The sequence below is a fragment of the Centruroides vittatus genome, unplaced genomic scaffold, assembly GCF_030686945.1.
Source record: "Centruroides vittatus isolate TY-2023 unplaced genomic scaffold, ASM3068694v2 contig_749, whole genome shotgun sequence".
NCBI classification, from domain to species: domain Eukaryota; kingdom Metazoa; phylum Arthropoda; class Arachnida; order Scorpiones; family Buthidae; genus Centruroides; species Centruroides vittatus.
In genome coordinates, this window is record NW_027122485.1 from 766,340 (window position 1) to 793,032 (window position 26,693).

The 26,693-nt window shown below is 26.7% G+C and overlaps 1 protein-coding gene across 1 annotated transcript; it reads right to left on the reverse strand.

Moving 5' to 3' along the window:
* LOC136981269 (uncharacterized) lies at positions 1-25,653 on the reverse strand. Its single transcript, XM_067277573.1, has 5 exons — positions 25,517-25,653; positions 15,360-15,437; positions 1,395-1,567; positions 1,097-1,329; positions 1-475 (listed from the first exon to the last, which is right to left on the reverse strand). Exons 1-5 carry the CDS (start codon positions 25,569-25,571, stop codon positions 343-345), a joined length of 672 nt encoding a protein of 223 aa, XP_067133674.1. The 5' UTR covers positions 25,572-25,653; the 3' UTR covers positions 1-342.
* Positions 25,654-26,693: the final 1,040 nt, after the last annotated feature.

The window sequence follows — 26,693 nt, forward strand, 5'->3', positions numbered from 1 at the left end:
TTTATTCTATTCACTTTTATTCACTTAGTTTATCACTTACAGATAAAAATCATATAATTGTTTTTCTTAAATAAGACGAACCATATATTTTCAAAGAAGCTTTATTTACATAAGAAAAAATCATAATTATTTAATTTAGTCTGTTAAAGCTACATGCATAGTTCAATCTCAAAACTCTATCATAAAAAGTAATAAAAAATAATAATAAGGGGATAAATTTTGTTTCTTCAAATTATATTGTTTACAAATTAAAAAATAAAATAAAAATTATAATTTTTAAATTATTATTTTTCTAATTTTTTTAAACTGTTTTTACTATTTTTTTGTCTTTCTTGTTACATTTTAACGTGTTATCTTACAAGCGCAATGGTGAGGTACTGCGACATATCCCCATTCTGGTGCACTGTTCGGTGGATCTAATTTTCGATAATAAACATATACCCAGCCGTATCTTTCTGTACATTCGCTGCGAAACCTGAAAAATCCAAAATTTAAAATGAAAATCTTTTTATTTCTAAACTTATTATCAGAAATCGGAATTTTTATTACATGCATTCAAGTAAAGCGTGTATAAATTACAATTACATTGAGTTATTTCGTTTCATAACATACATATTCATAGGGGTAATCCATTAATTACGTGTGTAGTTTGAGAGGGAGAGGACTGCCAAAAGCACAGCATTGTACACGATCGGGAGGAAGGAAGTCGAGGCATCGTCTACGTAGACTTTTTTAGTGACATACGAATTTATTTTTATAACCCTACTTAATAGTCATGTATATATAAATTATCAGTTAGAAAATATTTACAGAACTTTTTAAAATCATTTCTTCAATGTCGGGTTCACGAACTATTGTGCACGTGATTAAAGAGAAGGGGTTTCGCCAAAAGTAACTTACTGTATAAGATTGCACACCACAAGGAGGGGTTAAATTGATTATTATATTAAAATTTTTTCTCATTTATAAAACTTAATTTCATTTTAAAGAAATCGATTACGAATAATAAATTTATTTGCGAAATGAAATATTTGTCATTTTTTGTTATTAAAAGTACAGAATAACTATCGTATAAACAAAAATAAAAGAAACTCACCTGTAAGAAACTCCCGTACACGGATGAGCGGGTTGCACGCAACGATAGGTGAAAACATATTGTCTTATACTATCCTGGACAATCTGCACCGGCTTATTATAGAAATCGTGAGTTATGTTAATGATCTCCCATTGCGGATTGGTCCTACAAACTTCCTGTGGTGGATATCTTGGTCTTCTTTTACCCACAGAATAATAAGATAGACCATTATCACCGTCCTCGTCATCATTATCCTATAAATATACAATTTTTTATATAAAAACATATTTTAGAATTTTATGTTAGTAAAATATCTTACCGTTTTTGTTGGTTCTTCATCTCCCACCCATAATCTAGATTGACGTAACGAAGGATGCTGCACTATATGATCGTGTAGCTGATTCAGCTTTTGTCGAATAACAGTACTTTGACTGGCGGACAGTTTCGTATGAGAGTGTGCTTCTAACTCCCTCAATAAATTATCCGTGTAAGCTATATTCGAACACGAAAAAAAAAATCACATTTCAGACAGAAACAAATTTCTTATGAAGATTTAAATATTAAGATAATTTAATTTTTGATATATTATCATAGTAAACATTTCAATTATCACTGGACACCAGTAACTGAGACTTTGTGATCTTGAACGAACTACAATATAGCTAAACTAATAATGGTATTCCTATTAACAAGTTATGAAATTAAATAGATTAAGCCCAATCAGCACTTTGATACTTAAATGTTTTCTGAACGTAGAACAAGATCCTTCTACTTTTTTCACTTTTTTTTCACTTTCGACTCTTGTGGGCACTAAGATACTTCTATCAAAAATTCCTGGTGTTACTCGCCAATTATTTTAAAAAATGACATTGAAAAATTATGAAGTTCTCTATTGAGAATAGAATATATCTAGTTTTTATTAAGAATAATTACAGTAAGTTCTTCGGTTTTTTAAAAGATAAAATGATTGTATTTTAGAAGCTTTAACAATCAAACTTAATTTAAAGAGTGAAGAGTAAAAACTAAAAAAACAAAAAAATCCAGCAACGAGTTGCTTATCTATCCCGGAAGCATTTAATGACGCCATCTGCTATCAGCTGTGATTAAAAAGCACTTTTTATATTTTAAAATATGTATTATAAATGGCAAAAAGCTTAATTTTGAGGGTAGAAATGGGTTTTATAAAAAAATTGTAAATGCCAATAACGAGTAAAATCGTTACACACAACCCCCTTTATCTCCCCACTTCATCGACCTAAATTTATTAGCATCAACACCCCCCAATAAACAAACCTCCTGCAAAATTTCAGAAATTTTCGACAAAAAGCACAGGAGTTATTAAGCATAGGAGTTAAACATTTTCTATGAAAATAGTATATTATTTATTGCTACAAACTTAATTATTTATCACACAAGTTTATTATTGCTTGTTTATTGCTACAAATATTTTCTCTTTAGTCTTTATAGAATATATGTACAAATCGATTAAGGAATATAAATGATAATCACTTTATTGTTTACGATTTGTGTGTATATTCTATAAGATAAAATGCTCATTGTAAAGCTTCTCTTTAAAATTAATTTAAATAAAAAGATAAAATAAGAATTGACTTTCATACCCAAGAAGTTAGCCCCACAAGTGCTTAAACAACTAAAAACTTGCCATTCTATTGCTCTTCCTTTGTACTAGATCGTTCGTAAAATTTTTGTTTGTATTTCAGTAGTTTTTCCCGCGTTTCTTTATGCAGCGCTCGAGAAGCGCTTTACAACGAACACACTGATACTGGTTTCTAATTGGCCAACATTACTCGTGACGTCATTTCGCTACACTCTCGCTGCATAAAGAAACGCGGCCTTTCTTATAAAATTCAAAAACATTTGGGGGCTAAATTCAAGAGCGGTTGACTTTCAGTGCAGTGAAAAGATGGTTGAGGATTATTTGATCAACTTCCTAAGTAAACTATAATTTCTATAAAATATAGCATTTTTTCGGAAAATATGTCACTTTATCTTATTTTGTTGTTGATTTCTACTTTAAAAGTAGAATAAAATAAATATAAAGATAATATAAAAAGCGAATTAATTTTAATCAAAAAAATAAAATGTGTTGAAAACGTTAGAGACTATTAGCTTTCATGTCTTCTCTACTTAACAAAACTTAGTTTTCAGGCAATTAGGTTATACGTTTAAAGTATTCTTATACTGTTATAAGTAAAAATTCAATTATTCTATTGAAAGCTAGATGCATTACCTTTGATAAAACAATTAATTTCATGTAAAAAATTATATTTGGAGTACAGTATTTGGTTGACAGCAGTGGCGTAGCGTGGGTGTCAGCCGACCCTTTATTTAGGTATTTTTACAAGATATTATTTATTGTGAAATCTGCCGCCTCCTATAAGTGCCGCCCCTGCCGCCACCACTACGCTACGCCACTGGTTGACAGAAAAGTCAAAATAAAGTTCTTCGGGGTTTTGAAATTATTATTTATTCTTCACTAGAATTATTTTTTTTTCATTTTAGATCATATTTTTCAGTTTTATAATCTCAACTATGAACAATTTGAATTAAAATTGTACAGCATTTTCAAAAAAGTATATAAACAACTATTATTCGTTATTAAGGCGACCAGAATTATGTCAATTTTATTCACATATTATGCAGTGATACTGTGAAGATATGCGAAAATATAACGAAAAATACGAATATGCATTTTTGATTATATTTACATAAATTTTTACAGTATTGTGTAAAATGAGCAATGTAACAATATAGAACTCACTGTTATTGATTTCCTTTCTTTTCAATTTATACAAATAATTTGACCAAAAATGATCGATATTATAATTTTATTTTTCTGAAAAATAGTTATATTAAAAATTTATCCATCCTGGACACTTTCCTCGGACACAGGGCATTCTTCCTTTACCACATCAGCACTACCAGATGTATTGAAATTCGATCGTAAACGCACTTCTAGATTTCCTGTCAGGGAACGCGTTTGAGATCGAAGAATCAACTTAAAATATGAGAAACTTCTCTCAAATTCTGCGCTGTTAGGAGAGACTCATAATGCTACAATTACAAGTTTACTTTTGTAACTTGTACAATTGTAGTATATTTCTAGAGTCTGGAACTCAGAAGAGAATATTTCTACTCATTCATAGGTTTACTTCCTGATCTATAAATAAGATAGGTAAGCAATTTCTTAAGTAAAGTAAGCAATTTCAATATCTGGAATTTCCTAGTGCGCAAAACAGTACAATTCCTTGGGTGGTTCTCTAAATTGGACAGGATCCACATAGTGGATACATTAAAAATTACGTGCATTTTGAAATTTTAGATCTAGATCCCGATAAAATATAAAATATCTAAAATAAACTGATACGGAAATTTAAATTTCTCAATATTAGCATGAAAAGACTGTTCTGGTCACTATTTTTTCCCCTCCACAACAGAGCAAGCTGGTTTTTAGGTGATCGTTTAAATTGAATTTTATTCGTTAGAACACTTTAGTAAATAAATATTTCATAATAAAATCAAATTAATGTGAATATACATTCAAAATGTTGTAGAATATGTATCTTTATAAATTTTATGCAAACATTTGTGATTTGTGAAAAATAATGCAAAACACATTTTTTTATTGACTAGTATTAATTGTATTTTATGGATAAAAATATTTAACCAAGTTCTGAATAGCGACTCGTGGGTAATTCATCCAATACGAGAAATACGAATTTTTATGCATTGTACTCGCATTATTCATCATATAGTCGGATAAAAGATTTTTCTAATATTAAATTATATAATAATAAAATAAAATAATCTGTTAAATTTGGTATAATTCGAGTATAAATTTGGCTAAAAAATAAAATATGTTAAATTCTTTATTACGCACAACTGAGATTATACATTACGCCTATATCACTACTTTGTAGTAGGAATATGTAAGTTATACTGTATATATTATTAGGAAATTTAATTTCAAAATATAATTTTTATTTTCTTTTATAAAGCATTAATAGTTTTTCAATTGCATCAAAATATCATTAATTCTCATTGCACTTATTAATAATAAATTTCACAGATTTCTGTTTAATAATCCTTTAATTATATCGAATTCTAGTACATTACATTAGAAGTAAATAAATATCCTTTAACTATTTATGATTAAAATAGAATTAATAACAATTAGATAGAACTTATTCTATAATTATAAAATAAATATTACAAAAATCGATTCATAATAATAAATATTTTAAGGCTGTAGGATAAGGTAAATCAATAGTGAAGTTATATTAAACAACTTTTATTAAATAAATACAAGTAGAAAATTCTGTTTCTATTTATTTTGGGTCACATCTTCCTTAGTAAGAAAATAAATATTAAATAATAAAAAAAGAAAATAACTGTAACAATTTTTATTTATTTATTATTTATAACATAATTTATCCTTGCTTAAAACATAAAAATAAAGGATATGAAAACAAAACTATAATAGACATCAATTGAAGAATTTTTCTCAGGGTGCCCAAAAGTAAAAGAAAAATTTGTATATAAATAATTACGTTTCTTTATCCCCAGTTGCTATGGGGTTAAGAAAACGTCAAATCAAATCAATCCCGAATTTTTATTCCTTCTTTTCACTATTTTAAATAAGCTAAAAAAATGTAAGAATGCAATTTTGTATCTCGTACCGATTGTAAAATTTAATTATGTGGGAAAAAACTATAATCGTATGAATAGTAAACAAATAAAATATCCGAAGATATAAGTTATTTTATATAAGATGTCTTGCTTATTATAGTTTATTATTAGTGTATTAACATTAATTGCTGGGCATTAATGAAGTTTATTTGTTCAAATAAATTCGAAAAAATAAACTTTGAATTCCTTTATACTTATCATTAAATCAACTAAAAATTCGTTTCAGATAATCTTTCGTTTGATGCATCTCATTATTTTAAATTTATATGATTTATATTTATATTAATTGAGATACAACAACTTATATAGGTCAATACATAATATAATTTTGTTTTTATTAATGACGAATAGTATCGAGTCATTTTGATCTTAAATTTCCGCTATACAACCACGTGACAATTTTCATAAAGTTTATCGATCACTTAATTTAAATAATAAATCGGTTATTCAAATCTTGCAATTTCGAGAATTTTAGTATAATAAATATTAATAAATAAAAGAGCTAATGATCTATGTTTTTTATAGATAAATGTCATTTATAAATTTAACTGTACAAATTCTAATAAATATTATTACGTAAGCGAAACTGGCCAATCGTTAGCAGTACAATTAAAGAGCATTTAGCATCAATTCGGTTAAAAAATAATACTTCGATTGTGTATTTACACATAAAAAGCCATAATTGAATCATAGATTAAAACTAAAAATTATTACAAAATAAAAAATATTTTTAAAAAAATACTTAGAAAAAATACACTTAATAAAACAAATATTAACTGTTTTAACTGTGGAAAAATATCTTTAAAAATTAATTTAATATAAATGTTACAGTCAAAACCCGTTTTTAGTTAAAATGCGTTTTAACTAGTTGAAACTAGTTTTAACTCAAATTCATTTTTGACTAGCAGTAAATTCTAGTTTTAACTACACAAAATGGGTTTTGTCTAGTTAATTTACTGCCGTACATGTTTTGATTTTAGATAAAACTAATTTTAACTTTTAACATTAGTTAAAACTAATTTTAGCTACATAAATATGTTTGGAGGAAATAAATAAAGTTATGTATAGTGATTCGGGAAAGATGTCTAATATTTTGCTTATGAAGGAAATTATAGCGATAATTTGGGTTTTGGAGGCCTCTAACGAAAATATCATATTCTTGAGTATGTTTTTTAAATAAAACTTTGGAATATATGAAAAATAATTGTATATTGTGTTTGCAATGACTACTTTTTCACTGTCTGGCATTTTAGGCATCTCACCCCAAGTATCCGGGTGAGATGCCAAATGCCATTAGGGTAAGATACCAAATATAATTGCATGAAATCAATTTTCGAATATCTTAACCAAATTTAATTTATTGCATATGTAGTACAAAGTACTTCATAGTAAGTATAACAGCACAGTATAAGTATTGTTAAGTTTCCGCCCGTTCTAACGTGCTCTATAGCTAGCTGAAAGCTTTTTCAGTGCATAAACATTTTTGAGAAGTCCTTATATAATTTCTATGCATATCCTGCAATAAAACGAGAAAACAAAAATTTATTAAAAATAGGCATATTGAAATTCAATTAACAAAAAATAGGCATGTTACCCCAAGAAAAATGTGACATCTTTCCCATTAGACGGGGTAAGCTGCCTAGTGGAGTCATGTGTTCCAGCATGTCCGATCGGGATCGGCGGTAGCTCATAATGGAAACTTTAAAACTTTAACTGCAACACACATTAATTGTTTTTCGCAATGTTTAATAAATTCTATTTTAACTTTCAGTTTTAAAATGATTCTAGAAACATTTCTCAACAAAAACTTCGTTCTTATCTTGCTTTTATTCTTCTCAGATGTAGAAAATGGGGTAATGGTAGCTAACTACAGCTTTCCGCACTTAATATTGGCCCAACGATTCATCATACAAACACATGACAATATCTGACGTCACCGTTTGAAAATATCAAAAAGTAAGCATCTTCCCCGCTTATCATCTTACCCCGAATCATTCTATATGTTGCAGTCAAAACCAGTTTTTAATTAGGATGCGTTTTAACTAGTTGAAACTAGTTTATACTGGATGTCTTTGTTAAAAACCCGTTTTGTCTAGTTAAAACTAGAATTTACTGCTAGTCAAAAACGAATTTGAGTTAAAACTAGTTTTAACAAAGACATCCAGTATAAACTAGTTTCAACTAGTTAAAACGCGTTCTAACTAAAAATGGGTTTTGACTGTAACATATATATTTCATATAAATCGCCTTTCGCCTTAGGATCATATATTGCGGTAAAACAACTAACAAAAAGACTTTGAATGGAAAAAATAAATATGGCTTAAACATCAAAATGTTAGTATTATGTGACATTTGTCTGTAAATTTTTAAAAATATATTGTAAATTGATTTTAATTTAGTGATGTCAGCAATATACAGTAAGTCGGTTTTAAGGTATATTACTTTTCTTTTGAAGAGTACTATATACTATTATTTATATTTCGTTACTCTGTTATTATCTGAGAAGGATAATCTTATAATGGATAAAACATGTAATGATGTAAGGCAAACGAAATAAATCTTCAATTAATTGTGATGTCTTCTTGAATGAATGGAATTAATAAATCTAAGAATATATAAATATTAAAAGTTATACTTTCATTTCATTCATAACTTTATATGAATTAAGTTTTTCAATCGATATGCTCATTGTATTATTGTAGATATTTCCTGGTCTATGCCGTTAAGATTGAGGCATTTGTCTATCTGTGGACGAGCTTTGAAATATCCTCTTCATAGAATGTTGCCGCCAGTGACTTGAGATAGGCCTTAACATTGTTTTGAAAATCATCATTAATCTCGAACCTCTACCCTCTTAGCCACGTTTTTAGTTCAGGAAAGAGGTGAAAGTCGCTCGGCGCTAAATCGGAAATGTACTGTACACTGGGTGTTTAAAAAGTTCCAAGCTAAGTGGAAGTCTGAAAGGTGAAAGTCTTCACACCTTTAATGTATGAAGACTTCCACCTCTTTTCTGAACTGAAAACTTGGCTACCAGGACAGAAGTTTGACACTATTGACGATTAAAGTAAAGAATTAATAAAAGTTATACTTTCATTTCATTCATAAATTTATCACATTCATAAAAGTGTAATATTATGAATGTGGCGATAACACCAGATGACGCTGTTACCTGATTTTACATTTGTTCTGCGGAGACTGTAGCCTCAAAGGAAAGGTCGTCTCCGAGATTATGTGAATCGCCTAAGTACTGCCGATGGAGTGAACGGCGATAAGGAAAGACAAAAGCAAAGTTTTTTTTTTAAATCTTTGTATGTCGTAATTATATTTTATATTTACTATTGACGATCTTCAAAACAACGTTAAAGCCCATCTCAATCATTGGCTGCAACATTCTATGAAGAGGGGATTTCAAAGCTCGTCCATAGATAGACAAATGCTTCAATCTTCACGGTCATTATGTCGAAAAGTAACCATGTTTGTACCTAACTTTTGGTATTAAATTCATTTTGTGATTCACGCTTGTCTTTGTTTTATGGTCCATCGGATGTTGAAAAAACCGCCTACGTAAGAACGAGGGGAACGAATTTTCTTAACTGTAAATTGAGGGGAATCTGTAACAGGTTATGTTAGAGGAGTGCTTGCTCCTCCCAGGTAAACGGGAGTCCAAGCATTAGCCCCAGGAAAACATTTTAAATTTAAAAATATTTAGTAAAAATTTTTAAAGGCAAATAGTACTGGATAAAATGCATAGATAACTGCAGAATTATTTATTTATACATACTATGCTCACATTTTAAGTCAAATCGTGACGACATGACCCAAAATGGCAATTCGGAGACTGAACAGATCATTTATCATTCAGTCGCCGGGAATTTTAGGACTACTAGTAACTAGTTTCACTGTCACATTTGCGATTTGAGGCTGCTTAGACTATCCCATTTTTAGGTAACGGTTTAGTTTGGTTTGACGGTATAAGACAACGCACCCTATGGACGATCTGCAAAATAAAAGATTCCTTTCGAGAGGACTTTCTGGCTCCTATTTGGGTGTTAGACCCGGAAACTCCATGCGTCCAACCCGTTGGTGAGGTGCGAACCCATGACTAGGTTCAATGATTTTATCCATTCGACATTAATGGAAATTTAGGTAATGGGGATACTTTTAAAATACGTAGCCAAGTGACAAGTTACTCATTAGAGTCAACAAAATTATTATCTGTCAGAATTTACAACAAATCCACGGACAGTTAATATTAATAAAAGTATCAGATCAATAATTAGTACACATTACAAAATTTTCTGGGTGAAGATATGTCATTCGTATCTTTAATAGCGCTACTCCATCCAAATCACATAAATCTTTTATATTCGTATTTTTAATCTGAAATGGCTGTGGCAATTCGTTTTATCTTAGTTTTCGGTTATCAGTCATGGGTCCACATTACCTCAGATAATCGTGGTTTTACTGTAATTCAGATAAAATCAATTCGTTAAATCAAACTGTGGTACATTTATATATTTTAATTCTTTTCCTGCATTAAAATAAATCCAGAATAAATCAATTCTTTAAATCTGAATTTTTATTTCGTAAATGAAATAATTAACATTATTTATAGTTATTGGTCTTATAAAGTTTTAATAGATATAACTAACTTAATTTATTTCCGTTTTTATAAAAAAAATTAATTTTTTACTCTTTTACAATAAAAATATCTATTAAATAATTGAATTTAAAATAAAATCCTGTCTGATTTATTTTATCAAACGTTAACTCGAAGACTAATCTCTGTTTTATTGATATCTTGGCTGAAATTACGGCCAGAAAGAAATATTTTTAATTAGGCTATAGTTTAAGTATTTTTATGAACATTTAAAATTATGGCTAGTTATTTTCTAGTTATGTAGCCACTATAATTTTATTAAATAATTTATTTATGCTACATAAATATAAAGAAAGTGGAAAAAAATTGACGTTTTGTGATAAAAATGCTATTGCAGATTGCAGCATCAATTAATATGAAATGGAAACTTAAAAAAGAGTTGTTTAATGATAAAATAATTTTATATTTGGAATAAAAATTTTCTTATTTTTATTCCAAATATATTCCAAAAGGCTAAATATAGTAAGTTATATTAAACTTTTATACAAATTTAATATGCAGCATATTAAATTTTTATTTTTTATGAAACAAAAATTATGGACTGATAGAATATTGTATTAAACCATAAATTAATTTAGACTACATATTATAATAAGTCTATATTATCAGTTTATATATGAATCAACTTGTTTAAAACAGGACGTGTTTCAACACGTTTTGTTTCACGCACTATAAACCTCATCATATGAAATTGTTTTTATTTCAAGTGATGATACCTGTTCAAGAAATGTTCTGATGAGTCTTTTTATATCTTGAAAAAACGAGAATGGAATGTGCGCTGAAGTCACCATGCATGGAGAACAAGCATGGAGAACATGCATGGTAACTTCTCATGAAGCATCAGTTAAATGTTCTCCCAAGAAGTCACTTTAAAAGAGATTCGGAAAATTACTGAATTAAGGATACTTTTTACCATCAATATAATTTATGTGTAAAGATCTGGACTAGTGCACGATGGTCTTATTTAACTTTCTAATAGCTCATGTCCTTAAGATAGGATATGGTAATTTACTGTCATTATGTAGTAAAAACGATCCATAATTCCTGTGATCGCTTTTAAAGTAATTTTTTGAGAGAACGTTAAAAAATATATACGAAGTGTTTTAAAAAAGCATTTAGCAACCTTACTAAACAGAGGTCGAACACCAGCGGTGATCACAAACTACAAAAAAAACTTTGTACTGTACATTATGCAAGAAACTTCAAACTTTATGATTCAACGTCGAATCAGCGCATAAAATGGCGCTGGTTGTACTTGAGACTAACTTGGCCTCGAAAACAAGGAATGTTTTGTTAACATACCACGAATAAATAACTATAAAAATAATTGCATGGGAAAATGGACAAATATCGTTGATTAGGTTTTTTTTTTCTTTTTTTTGCAGAGTAAGCTAGCAGTCACGAATTTACTTTTGTTTGTTGATCATGCAATTTTGGGTCCCCTGGGGATAAGATAAAGGGACCCAGACGAAAAATGGAAGTACATGCTCTCGAGTGCTCCAATATACGGGCGCCCCTGTCGAACACTCAACATTTCTGAGATAGATAATCCACGAAAGCCTTGGAACATTTTAAAGAAATCGTGACAAAGAAGATGCCAAGAAGATGCTTCAATGCTAAGAAGATGCCAAGCACGCATGAAATAGGAGGACATGTGGAACAACTGTAAATATTGAAGAAAGGATTTGGTAAGATTAGCCTCTCTTTTCACTTCACATGTGACATGTAGAAGCCAACAGATTTGTCATAATACCAATCTACATAATTGTTAATACCTCACATGGAATGATACTCAAGAACTTAATCAAACTTCTAAATATGAAAGTTAAGGCACTTATTTAAAAAATTACTTCCTATCTTGAATATCGGTATCGATTTTCCGTCCTGAAGGGCACTAAATTTTAAGTTTTAGGATTGGGAAATATGTATATGTGAGTGGCCCATAAAGAGTTCTACCTTTTCTCCATGATTATACAGTATAATATAGCACAGTGCTACAAATAAATAAATTATTCACGGCTGTATAATATAATTGCAACGCTATCAACCACTTTTTGCGCGGACAATTACTTTTTTCAGAATACAGTCCGCGTGTTCATCATTTGTCCATTTTTATGTTTTAACAGATGCTTTCAAATTATCAATCTTTAAAAGCATTGAATAACCTTTCTCTGGATTCTATCAAATGTTGACAAATGTACAAAAGCGATCCCAATGGAAAAGAGCAATCCATGAGAGACTCAACTAGTCCTTGGACTGATGAGAAAGAAGAAAAACATGATTTCGTTTATTACTTTATTTTAATACTAAAAATCTTTTCAATTTATTTATGTATTTAATTTAATTTATTTTTTTGAAGAAATTAGACAATTTCATCTTGACAAAACCACTACATTTCGATAACAATGTTGGCGGTCAGTTTTTGGGACAAATTCAGGCTTTTTGGCCATAATGCAGATTTTATCAAAAATATAGGATGAGAGTTCTATAATTGTATGCACCAAGTATATGCACCGTAACATTCTTAGCCTATGAGTCAGCCATTTTTGATTGAACATTTGAACAATATATGTACCCAATCCTTAAAACTCAAAATTTAGTGCACCTGAGATCAGAAAACCGGCACTGATTTCAAGGTAGGTAGTAATCTTTCGAATATAGTGTTACGGTTAATTAATTTCTTGAGCGCTTCCCTCGTCGATTTTTAACTTATGTTTGCTAAGATTTATTTTAACTCAGTAAAATGTATACTATCTACCATACGATCAATTTTTACTCACATTAACTATTAATTATTGACTGGATATTGAATAAAAACTAGAATTATATTCATTTTCTTCGAATTATAGTGATAAGAAAAAACTTCAAATGGGATATCTTTTTGGAATAGTTTTATGCATGTACATGTAAAAAAAATAGGAGAATTTATATATAAAAACCTTTAAAAATGTTCAATAATGATTTCTTATTTTGTAGTAATATAGATTTATCTCAAATTCTAGAACAAGTCGATATAAAAACAATATATTCTGTCATTTAAATCTAAAATATCTTTCACTATTTTCGAAACTAACCAAATTTTTATATTTCATTGTGTAGATAAGGTATCAAAGTATTTTGTGGCATACAATATTTTAATATACAAATAAGTATAACAATTCACTTAAAAATTCTGCAAATGTAATGAAAGAAGCGCTTCAGATAGAAATTCCCTTTCGAATTTTTTCTTAAGATTACTCTTTCTAAGAAATGAAAAAGTAAAATCGACTTCTGTGCGATCCGTTCGTAAGTTATAAATGTTTGTAGATGGCATGTCTGAATTTTATTAGGTTTACCTTTGTCGGTGTTTACTAATTACAAAGTAATCAAAGCAGAGATACATAGTGCAATGACTAAATTAATCAAATGCTTCGTCATATTGAAGAATTATAGAAAATATGGCCACTTGATAAAAGTGTGAGTACAAGATTGATCAACAGATTGCAAATTTTTGAAATGTACTAGAAAATAACTTCAATATTTCGGGATGACTACAGCCAATCCGAATTGTTATGGCTCAATAAAACATTGCGGTAAATGGCTTTGCTGTAACCATTTTATGATGAGCAGATAGGCTACCGTCATGTGCAATCCAAATAAAACTCAATTTTGCAATCTACAAACATTTGTAACTTACAAACGAAATATCTTTGCCCAAGTTTGTCCAAGTTTCACTTATTCATTTCTAAGTATAAAATTGTTGTGAGGAAAATTTGGAAGAAATCTGTTATTTTCACCTAAACATCTCGCTTGTAAAATTTTTTTACTTGTCTCGGCTCGGTCTACCATGTTATTTTCTTTATAATACACTTTTAATTAAATATTGGTATTGTATTATATATAGTATATATTATAATTGTGATTTTACATTTAAAAATATTATTTTAATTAATACATATAAGCAACGGGTAATTATCTAGATTAGTTTGCAACTTAAACATCTGAAAATGTAAATACAGTCCTATGGATGAATAATTAGAAAATTGGCTATCAGAAAGAACAGTGTTTAATAAGAATTTTACCTAAAAGTATTTTTAATACTTATAAATAATTGACAAAAATCATGAAATTTGTGACAGAAAAATAAACAGCATAGAGTTAACATTATTTTAATATTTTCAGATATTTTGATTTCATATTTCCATAAATTGATAAAAATACATTTCATCATATGAAATTATATTCTTAATGCTATATAATGCACGTATATGTATATGTATATATAGATATATATATATGAGCAAATATCAAACTTTTACTTTGAAATAAATAATAATGTAAGCAAGGATTAACACTTATTTTTACTTCTTCAAATAGGCTATCTAAAGTAAAATTTACTCATAAAATTTACAAATATACATTTTATAATTTTATAATAATTATTACAAATTAATAAATTTATTGATATAATCTAAAAAATTATAAGTCTTAAGATTATATTAATAAATTTATTTTAATAATACAGACGAAATATAATGTTTTAACACAATTGTCTTTTATCGTTCAAAAAAGAATATTCATCGTCTACATTTATTTCATTTTTTTCTTTTGATTATTTTTATGTAAGCCTACCTTTTGTCAATAAAAACAATATTGTAACTATGAATGATATATATATATGCGCCCAATTCTTCTAAAACATTAATTTGTTAGTAGAAAAATCATTATTAAAAAATGGTATTTTAACTTATGAGGTCAGCAACTGGTTGCTTTAATGCTAAAAGCCAATACAGTGGTAAAGAGTAATTTAAGGTTTGATCTAAAATTTGTGAGCTTGTACAAATTCTATATTAATTAGTAAGTGAATCATTAAGATTCTTCTGAAAGTAAGGAAAACTAGGCATTAATTTGACCTATAAAATTCCTAGCACTTACCTTCAATAATTAATTTAACTACGCCACTCTGTATGTAGGTAGGTGATTCTGATTTTCGATTATTCAGTTCGTGAGTAGCTGAAAACAAAATAAATTTTCATTAATAAAGGAAATATTTGCATCTCGAATTGAAAATAACCGTTTCCTACTTTAGCGTGTGGAAGATAATTAGTAATCACGTGTTTGAAGGAAGTTACTCTGATTAAATATTCTTCATTTCGCACGAAATAACTCCCATACTTTTAATTTGTTATATTTTTTTCCTCTGTAAAGCACGTTTTTTAGAAATTGCGAGTGACATGGAACATTAATTATTTCTAATTTCGGTATAGTAATATATCTTTCTTAAGCGTTTTCTAAATAAAAAAAAAATATTCTCAGACGTTTACATTTTGTTTCTTTGCTTATTTCTCAGAACAAGAAACATCCGTTTTTAAGATCTATTTCAATTATAAAGAATAAAAATTGTTTAGAATTTCTATTCTATTTGATTTCAATACAGCTTCTATTATAACTTTTAATGGCAAACTTTTCCGATAGATGAATTAAATCTTAAAACGCGTAGCCTAAGAATTTTATCAATGAATATTTTTTTTCTGATAAGCGATTTCTTTCATAATGAGGACATCTTCATATTTTAATACAAAACTAAGTTTTGAATGGATTTATAGGTTTATCTTATTCAAATATCAAGTACATTTCTTTATGATTTACTACACTGAAACAAAATGGCGGCTCTTTAACAATTTCAACTCGGTTCTGTATAGCCTTATATACATATATTCTTTTTAAAATAAACTTCTTGTCAGATTAAGAACTGAAGTAATTACTTAATTATAATTACATCATAAATCTTTATTCATTTCTTATTGCAAACTATTTAGAATATAACCAGCATTAATAATAAAATTTTTCACTAAATAGTCTTAAAGTGTGAAACTCAAGGGGCTATACAATCTTATAACTATATTTCAGATATTCGGTAGCAGATTATTTCAAGTAAAAATTAATAGTTCTAAATTTCTATGAAATGAAGAGCTGTAAAAAACATTAAGAAGTATACTCGAAATATTTTTTCCAAAAAAAACATTTAAGATTTATGCGATTAATTAAAGCCTTTCCTATGGTATATCATATTTCTTAATTTTACAGATAAGAGAAGTCCTCTTAAGCTTGATTAAATAGGTTATTAAATGAGTTATTCATTAACATTTTAGGATTAAAACAACAAGATTCTGAATTTAACGATAAAAAATTCGGTTCAGGGTAATTCGTTTATACATTCGAAATAGTTTTTCAGAATAAATGAATATTTATAAATTCCTAAATATATATACGTATATGAATACATTTTTTTCTGACCGGAAACAAATACTCGAGAGAGGGAGAAATAGACGGACATGGTCTGAAATCATAATTAATTGAGCAATGGACTAAAATCGGTTGATATTAATCACCAGGTTCTTAACAAAGCGTGAATGTTGAAAACGGGAGGGGTCCTTTTTCCATGACGTCACGCACTAAGCGAAACGTCGATTTAGTACAATTTAACACGTAATTCTACAAATAGGTTCTAATGAGAACAAATATAGAATTACATTTCCTATATATTTCCCCAAACACTTCTTTTTTCAAATATTACTCTTTCTTAAAAAAGAACTTTGTTATTTAAAAATCTGTATTTATGTTAACAATAAAGAATAATTTTAATTTGATAAAATTACATTCAATGTGAAAATAAATAGCTACTAATACTCGAAAATAATATTTATAAATTAATAACATCTTTCAGGTACGTACGTACTTCGCAAAAATATTTTTAGGAAAAACTCATTTATAAATATAAAAATTAAACAATAAAAAAACTTTGAAATTAAGTAAAAAACATTTTTTAACTTGTTTCAAGTTCAAAATATTTGAATATTGCTATGAATATCCTTCTACCGCATAATTTACATGTTAAACGAATACACAAAATTATTTTCGACACAAAATACTTTGTTTATGTATTCTTTTCCATTTATTTCATATTGAAATTCAACCGCTGGATATTAATTAAATCAATGCTACTCAAACTGTAGTCCGGAAACAGTTTCACGGCAAGATTTCACTTAAAATTTCTTAACTTTATATATTTCACTAATAAAGCAATTTAAAATATATTATTTTATTACTTTCGTTTATCTTTTTTATTTAAACACTCAGTGCCAGGTGTGGACTGGCAATCGAAATCAGCTGGAAAATTACTGGAGAACGGTTCAGAAACCCATTTTTTCAAAATGATTAAAACAAAATTTTGTTATTGCATTTTTCTTACTGAGTCCAAAAATTAAAATAAAAAGAAAAAAATTTGAACTCCGTTCTCACTGTTTTATAACTAATTTTATTTCACAAAAATATTGTTCGTCGAGGGATTGGAATGAAAAACAAAACCTGGTCCGTGAATACAAACTTTGAGAAGCTCTGGGTTAAAACAACAAACATGACATTATTATAAATAATTTAGATAATTTCCTTTACTTTCCTTTCTAATTTAATGGATTATACTTTTTAAAATAATTTGTTTTTGCAATAATAAAATCACACTTATCAATGTAATGGGGTACTTTTAAACAATTACAAATAAAGTAATATAAGACAAAAATGACAAAGTTATTATTTGTAACATTTGTAATAATTTAAATACAAATTTAATGAAATGATCGGTAAACAAATTAGATTCTGCTTTAAATTAAAACGAATAAAACAGATCATTTTACATAATTAAATCTCGATAAATCGTTTAGATCTATAATAAACTTTTGAAAATCCATTTAAGAAATCGGAAAATATACACTTATTTATTGTTTAAATTTTAATCTGAAATGATAAATTTCGTATAAATTATCAGAATTTATAAATATACATATTTAAAATGCCAATACTAGTATGGAAATAACTTGTGCCGGATTTGTAGTGTTCTCTGAGCAGTTCTCCGTCATGTGCAAGAAGTCAGGACTCATTTGCGAAGTTCTCAAAAAGTATGGTCCTATACTAATGCTGCAGTGACTGAACACATTCTCCATATAAGTGTGTTAACATTTTTTTTGAAACAACAAAGTAAATTCTCATTAAAATGATGTACAGTACGTTCTTTCATTTCTTCTATTATATTTATACTTCAATAAAAACAAATTTTGAAACATTTTTTAAAATAAATATGAATAATCAATAAATTGATTAAATTGAACTCTTAATTGACTATTTATTGCATACTTATTTTTATCAAATTGTCTGAATTTATTCTAAGGTAAATTCTATTTATTTACTTTTAATAATACAAACAATATTTTATTTCACAAAATGCTACTTCGAATAATATTTAATTAGAGATAAATATGAATTTATAGAATTATTATCAATAGTTTTCGTAAATAATAAAAAGAAAAGTATTGAACATTTAGTGACTTTTTAAAAACGGTGAAATATGAACCAAATAGAAATTGTAAATACGGTTAAGAAATTCGTAATCGTTCTATCAAATAAGGGAAAGATGGAACTGACATCTAAATCTAATATAACACTGATAATTGTTTATCGTAAGTTAGAATAGCTATTTATAAATTGGGAACTGCAGGAATGGAAACTTTGATTTAATTAACAACTCGTCTTGGATAAAGATTTAAAAGTGATAAACGTTTTCATTTTATTTGATAAAACTGCTTTCAATACAATAAAATATAAATAAAATGTTTATATCTCAAAATTACTAATATCTGTAAATTAAATATTCTTTTTTGAAATAAAAATAAAACAAATATTTTAAATGTTAATTATTTATTGAATTGTGAAAGAGTATACAATAATTATCATGTAAAATGATGTTACATTATTTAATAAATAATATTATTAAAAATAAAACAAATATTTTAAATGTTAATTCTTTGTTTATTTATTAGTGCCATGTAAATTTTGTACGGTATTATGTAAATATTTTTGGTATAATATTATTATTATATTTTTTATATTGTATCATGAATAATTTTTAGAATTATTTCAGGTGTAATATTGGAGATCGCATACTACTGGAGGGGGAAAACAGAATTTTAAAAGTTTTTAAACCAATGATAGCAAAAATTACAGAAAAGGCCAATGAATTGAAATAAATAGATAATGTTTTATACTAAAATAATATCCAAATTTGATTACGTTTTTAGGTTAATTCTTATAATCTTACGAAAATTAAAGTATATAAGAAATTCTTTTACTAAAATGTAAAAAGTATATAGAACAAGATACATACATCCTATATATGAACCTATTAAAATCTTCGAAAATATTTAGTAAAATTTATAAGATGGAAAAATTAAATGAAATTCGTTACTATTCAGAAACGTAATGATAAGAAAAAGAATACAAATATCCCTTGCTTAACGAGAGATTTGATTAATGCACGAAATTAATTATTGCAATCCCTTTATGTACGCGGTAGAAGTTTTATTTTACTCGGCTTTACCAGTTGTCTTTATTTAACATCGATACTATATTTTGATTAACGCTAATTTGTTATATCCTACGTGGTAGTATCGAGGGATTAATTAACCGCGTTAATCAAGGGATACCTGTATATAGATATAAAGTTTAACATTGACATTTTTATAGATATATAGGCTACATAAAGTTTTAAAGTCGAAGTTATCTTTCATAGAGAAAAACCCGTTAACAAACCAATAGCGATTTCAGAAAGTACTTGAAACCTAAACTGAAATAAAATATCTAGCAATTACACCCACGACATTATCATTAAGAATCGAAATCGCAATTTAAAAGATAGATTTAAAAAAAAAAGCCACAGAATTAATCTAGAATGACATCTTTCTATATCGGTCTTTAATCTTATCTACAACAAAAGATCTATAGAAACTCCACCTTTCAACCAAAATGGCAATTTTATTTTTCCAATATAGAAATTTACCATTGTTTACTAGCTTTAAAAACTGATCTACTAAGGGGAATAAGATTTTATGAACTTTATCTAAACCGCCTTTCTAACTGCCATTGTATTCATCACCAAGGTCAGACTTTTACGTGATGTTTGTCCATGCTTCGGCAATTTATGACATATCTTGTTACAGAAATTTGTATTAAATTCACACATGGTTGCTTAACGTTGAAAGAAGTGTTGATAATTTACTAGAATTAATAGTTTATTTATTTTTTCGGCATTTTAAATTTGATACCTATAATTCGACACCCATAACGAAATAACCATTAATTAGGAACGTAATTTTGCATATTGTGTAGAAACGACTCATTGCAATAATGCTGATTTAAACGTTACAATTAATAAAATACTTTAATAGTAATAACTTTTTAAGAATTTTACGTAGACTTTTTTAAAATATATATTAATTATACATATAATTATATACAGTAAAATCCACTTATTGTAATCACAGATATTGATATCGCTCGTTAAAAATAATTATATAATTTCGCATATTGTAATCAGAATTTTCGTTATACCGCAGTTATCTTTATTTTCAAATAAACAGGCAATTTTGAGCTGTCTTTTTTCATTAGCATCATTTTGTGGCTGAAAAGTGAAATCGTTATCAGCTATTGTTATCGGCTTAACTTGTGCTTTAAACTTCTAAATCGTTATTTGCTGCAGTACAACAGTTTAAATTGCTGCACTTATTACTTCAATTATACATTTGATGACCTGTTATTATTCATAATAATTATTATAATTAATAAATATTTGATTTATACAATTTTTAATAATCAGGATCAATTAAACCAGAATTTTCATTAGTTTTAGTCATATTTACTTACCTAATTTAATGTTATCAGCTGGTTATTGTTATCAATATAAATAAGTTCCAAACTGATTTCAATATATGGATTTAGTGGCGTACCGAGAGGAGGGCAAGGGGGTGTATTAAGCACCGGGCGCCACTCGCAAAGGGGCGCCCAAATGGTCTCCAAGACAAACTATATGTGTTTCTGGAGGGGGAGGGGGCGCGAATAAAGTGTCGTGCCCCGGGCGCCAGTTATGTTCGCTACGCCACTGTGTGGATTGTACTAAATTTGGATTGCTTTAGATTTCTACTTATGAAAATTCAATAATCTTTCGTGCATATTTACAGCAAATATCACAGAAATTTCGATGGTTTTAAGAAATATTTACTCAATTACACTTTTTAAAGATTATCCATATTTGTAAATGAAAACGTTAAATTTATTCTAAAAGTAATTCATAAATTTCTTAATTTTTTAAAAAAAATATCCGTCAATTTTGGTATAAATTCTATAATAATATATTTTAAAATATATTATTATAGAATTTATACCAAAATTGATAATAATGAAACACTCAAAAATATAAATAATGATCTATCTGTTTAGAAATATAAAATCTAAACATACAAAATGCACTTAATACACAAGAAGCAAAACTTTCTTTTAAAATAAACATAAGTTATATAACCATAACCAAATGATCTAATGTTTTTATTAATGGAAGTAATAATAATATATAACAGCCGGTATAAAATAAATAAAAATATCCTCCCTAAACTCATTTTTTGACATTTAATTTCCCTAATCAATTAAAGTATTGTGGCACATTAGGGAGAGAGAGTGAGAGAGACAGAGAGATAAAGAAAAAACAAATCCCTTAATTAGTACGCGTGTAGAAATTAAAATGTTATCATTTTCTGTAAATGATATTCGACGTTTGGATGACGTCGCGTTACGTCACGCCGTAGTTTATAATTACGTTTTTCTGTGAAACGGGTACGAGAAGTGGAAGCACAGTAACACCTATGCAGTTGGCATAAACATTATGCACTTAGTATAAGATAAGAGTCTTTTGTTGGTTAACAATTGTTTGATTATTAAAAAGCAGATTTTGGTTTGAAGTGCATTTAAGTACGTCAGTGTCATTACGAGGGATCTGCTTACAAAAGCGAAAAAAATTGGAAAATGATTTCGGTGAAATATCTTGTTTCTTCTTAGAAAAGTTGACTTCACGTCGGGTTTATGCGACTTTAAACTGCCGACTTTTTTCTTCCATCCCCTCCTTTTTTTTTATGAATCGAACAATAGATCTGTAGCTTTGTTTAAAACTTATTGGTATTTGAATAATATATCACTGAGATATTAAAATAACTTTTTTTGCAATTTTTTAAGTTGCATTTCAGTCTACTATTTCAAATCAATTTCTGTAAACATTTTAAAATATATTTCTATAACTGATTAATATAGTTTTAATATATTATAACTAATTTATATATTATTTTCAACGTAAAAATTCACTTTGTCTTTAAATCACAGAAACTTAATTATTGATTGGTTCATTTATTAACAGCAAGTATAAAAATCGAAAATTTATAGAAAGTTAATCATAGAATTTTGATAAAGATAAAAAATAAATAAATGGTTGTTAGACGAATCGTATTTTTAAATGTATATATATATATATATACTAATATATTTATTGATAAGTTTTTATAGATTTACATAATCAATAATATAATAATTAAACGTATTCAATTTTGTATTTTATCGTTTTAGGACTTAAATATATCTAAATAAATCTGAATTCATTTATTATAGGTCTCATCTTATTACAAATTAAATTTATAAAAAATCAATAAAACAACCTTAAATATTAATCCTTAACACGAGTCATAAGAAAAATATATAACAAAATTGATAAAATTTATATAAGTCTAATGTAATTTAGCATCTTGAGAAATGTCGAAACCGTCTCTATCGCATTTTAATCATTTCTAATGTTTAAAATTTTGCATTTAATTCGCAAATTAATAAACAGGAATTCGATTTATAAATTACTAATTTAACTTTTGTTTATATCTTTGACTTAAATAAATTCTCGTTAAATAATTTATTATAAAAAACGGAATTTATATTTTCTGGTTAAATCAAGAAAAACAATTAAAAGTTTTATAAATAAGGTTAGATATTTATATACGAAATTTTCGAAAATTAATGGAGAAATTTAAATTTAAATAGACTTGTTGATGCTTTAATTCCAACTAAAACTTCAGAGTATGAACTGCATTCAGAATTAACGCAAATTACAAACTTAGATTTTAAAATTTGCTTAAAATTAAGCAATTTTTAAGCCCAATAATTAATATTTTGTAGAGGAAAAAATTTATTATTAATTTTTTTCTATAAAGTCAAAAAACACTATTATTAATCTTGATTTACTATTTCAATATTTACAAATAACAATATTATAATTAACTTTAAAGTATTTTGTGAGTAATAACAGATATTTACACCATTAATTTTTTTTTCTTTAAATAATAATACTTATGGTCTCATTTTAATGTTTGAAAATAATTTTATAATAGAAAATAAAACAATTTTTACTAAAAGTTATGCACATCATATAATTATAAATACCTTAAAATTAAGATTTATTATTATTTAAATAACTAATGTATTTGTCGATTTAATTCCAAATTTTTCCGCTTTTTTCCTCAGTTTTCCATTTCGGGAATCGAATTTATGAAATTTTAAGTAAGTATATATGTTAAACGTATATCGAAATCGGTAAAACTACAAAAAAAAAATTGTTTTCTTATGAAAAAAATCTTCTCGTTATGGTTTAAGACTGTAAGTTTCGTAGAAAACAGTAAGTATGTAGCGAAACAAATGTCGCGATTTTGATACATCTATTTTAGTCCAAGATAAAAGGATTTAGAACGGCTTTTTTCTTATTCTTTACATTGGTTTCGATGATTTCTATATCTAAATCCAAATTCTTTTTAAAATAATATTATTCTTTGAACAAAAATCTCGCAAAATAACGATATATATAACTTCGAAAACCAATTGCGAAGTTATCTGCAAGGAATATAAATTTATAACCTTTATCTCTACGAATGTATCCATAAAATATTCATTATTATACTTTGACTATTTTACTTTTATTAATCTATATTTTTTTTTTTTTTTTTTTTTCATATATTGACTTCAGCGAGTGAGTGCGAATGCGTTTCAATATAAACAAACAAATTTCTAATCATATTTCAAGCCATTTGAGAATTATTAATATTAAAAGCAGGTTAATTTTACTAGATTTTAAAATAATTTCTATACGGGAAACCTGTGATATGCATCTTGGATGGAAAGAGTTAAAACTATAGAAAAATCGTTGAGTTCTAGATTATTGATAGAAGAAATGAAAGTCTTCATTTAACTTAATAATTTAAAGTGTTAATATAAATAATAATAATAAAATACCTTAAATATCTCTTAAAATATTTTATTCTGAAGGTTTTTTTTTAAATTATTTATCTGATGATGTAAATAAAAAGAATAAAATATTATTTTTGATTAATTTTATTTTTATTAAATCGGAATTTATTTCTTTTAATCAAAAATTAAAAGTAAAATAAATTCGGTTGTAAAAGTATTTATTACTTTTTATACGTTTCTAATGGAAATTACCGATTATAAGAAATATTCATTATCGAAATTATAATATATAATAATATTTAATTCGGATATAAGAAAACTGACATTTTGCAAAAATATATATTTTTAAATTGTGCGCGCTTATTTTACGCCAAAAAACTTATGTAAACTTTTATGTTTCATGTACGTATTTTTTCAGAGATGAATGCGACAATTTTACGAAAGAACAATAAAAACACACTTAATTTTTTAAAAGTTATAAAGAAAAGAAAGAAAAATTTATACTTTTTAGTAAAATAACAATTTGTAAAGAATAAACTTTTTTCCTACAAAAAATATTTTATGGGAAAAAATAAAATTTGCGTTATTTACAGAAAAAATGATTATTTTATAGCAAAGTTTCAAGTTATTTTAAATAGGATAGTACTTTTTGGGCTAGAATTTTTTGTTTGTAATTTTTCGCTAAGATTTTTATTTTTCCAAAAAAAATTTTTTTATAATATTAACTATTATAAATTTACAAAGAAAACAATGTATGTTTATAATGCATATATTTTAAATAAATTCGTCTAAAATGAAGAATTTTAACGTTTTAGACGAAGAAACGGAACGAAAAAAATCAAATTAAAATTCATTTTTTTTTATTTTGAAAAAAATAAAACGCGTTTAAATTGTTTTTACTTTTCGAACGAAACTTTTTTAAGAAAAGAAAAACCCACCTGTAGACATTTTTAATGCTGTCATGAAGAAGAACGTTATAAGAGTGAAATACATGACTGTAGTTTGCTGTAGATCGACCGTTCCAATACATTTATTTACTTCACTTTCGTATTATATCTAGAAGGTATAAAAGTCGTGCGCATGCTTATACTACGTCACAGGATATTCTCTTAGAATTATGTCTACGCCTTTAAGTGCGAACGATAGTGGTTCTATTGTGACCTTACAAACTGATATCGAAACTCTCTTCAAATCTTAGTTAGATCAACTTAAAGAAGGGATAGCTTTTATCCCCGAATCGTGCAATTTGTTGGTTAAAAAACTCTTTCTAAACTAACAAACTTATTTATAAATTTTCTCAACAAATTTTTAAATTATTATAATATACCAAAAGTTTTATATTCTGATTATAAATAGTTTATAGTTAATTTAATTTAGAAAATTGATTTAATATATACAATAGTTAGGATAATCTGTTATGATATAAATCATCTTTTTAACATTGAGTTATTTAGAATAATATAGGCTATACCTATACTTATTAAGAAGCGATTTAAAATATTTTAAGGGAATAAGAAATAGATATTTTGAAAACTTCAGAAAAATTTAATTTTAAACAAGTTGCAATTAAAATAGTTTACTAAGGTATAAGGTAATACTGAAAAAATATTGTTAATTACTAAGAATATAGAATATTTTCAGGCTGTCTTAATATAAGATGTTTTAAGATAATTGAGATATAAGTTTTTGAAATATTAATGATAAGTTAATTATATTTGAGAAAAACTTTGTTACAAAAGACTGGTAAATTTTGATATCATTTATAACAATATAAAAGTACAAATTAACATAACTAATTAGTTGAGATCCGACATAAATAATGAAAAAAAAAAAACTTCTATTATTTATAAACGTTAATAATTCTTATATTTACCAATTATTATAATTATTATAATTATGTAAAATTATTTTTTCCCTTAATTTTATTTTACAAGGATGTTGACATTTTCTCAAAAGATGAATATACTGTATAGACTTACTGACAGCTTGTTCACACACAAACACATATAGAAAAGATTATTTTATTAAGACATATAAAATTATTAAAACCTATATTCATGTTAATATGTAATAAATTAGAAGGATAAACCATTTTTGTATATCTTAGATGTTAAA

Coding starts and splice junctions, on each gene's coding strand:
- LOC136981269 (XM_067277573.1), bottom strand. CDS start 25,571: ATGTATTTCACTCTTATAACGTTCTTCTTCATGACAGCATTAAAAATG. Junction 1,568..15,359: donor AGTTAAATTAATTATTGAAG/GTAAGTGCTAGG, acceptor GTTCGAATATAG/CTTACACGGATAATTTATTG. Junction 476..1,096: donor TGTACGGGAGTTTCTTACAG/GTGAGTTTCTTT, acceptor TGGATTTTTCAG/GTTTCGCAGCGAATGTACAG.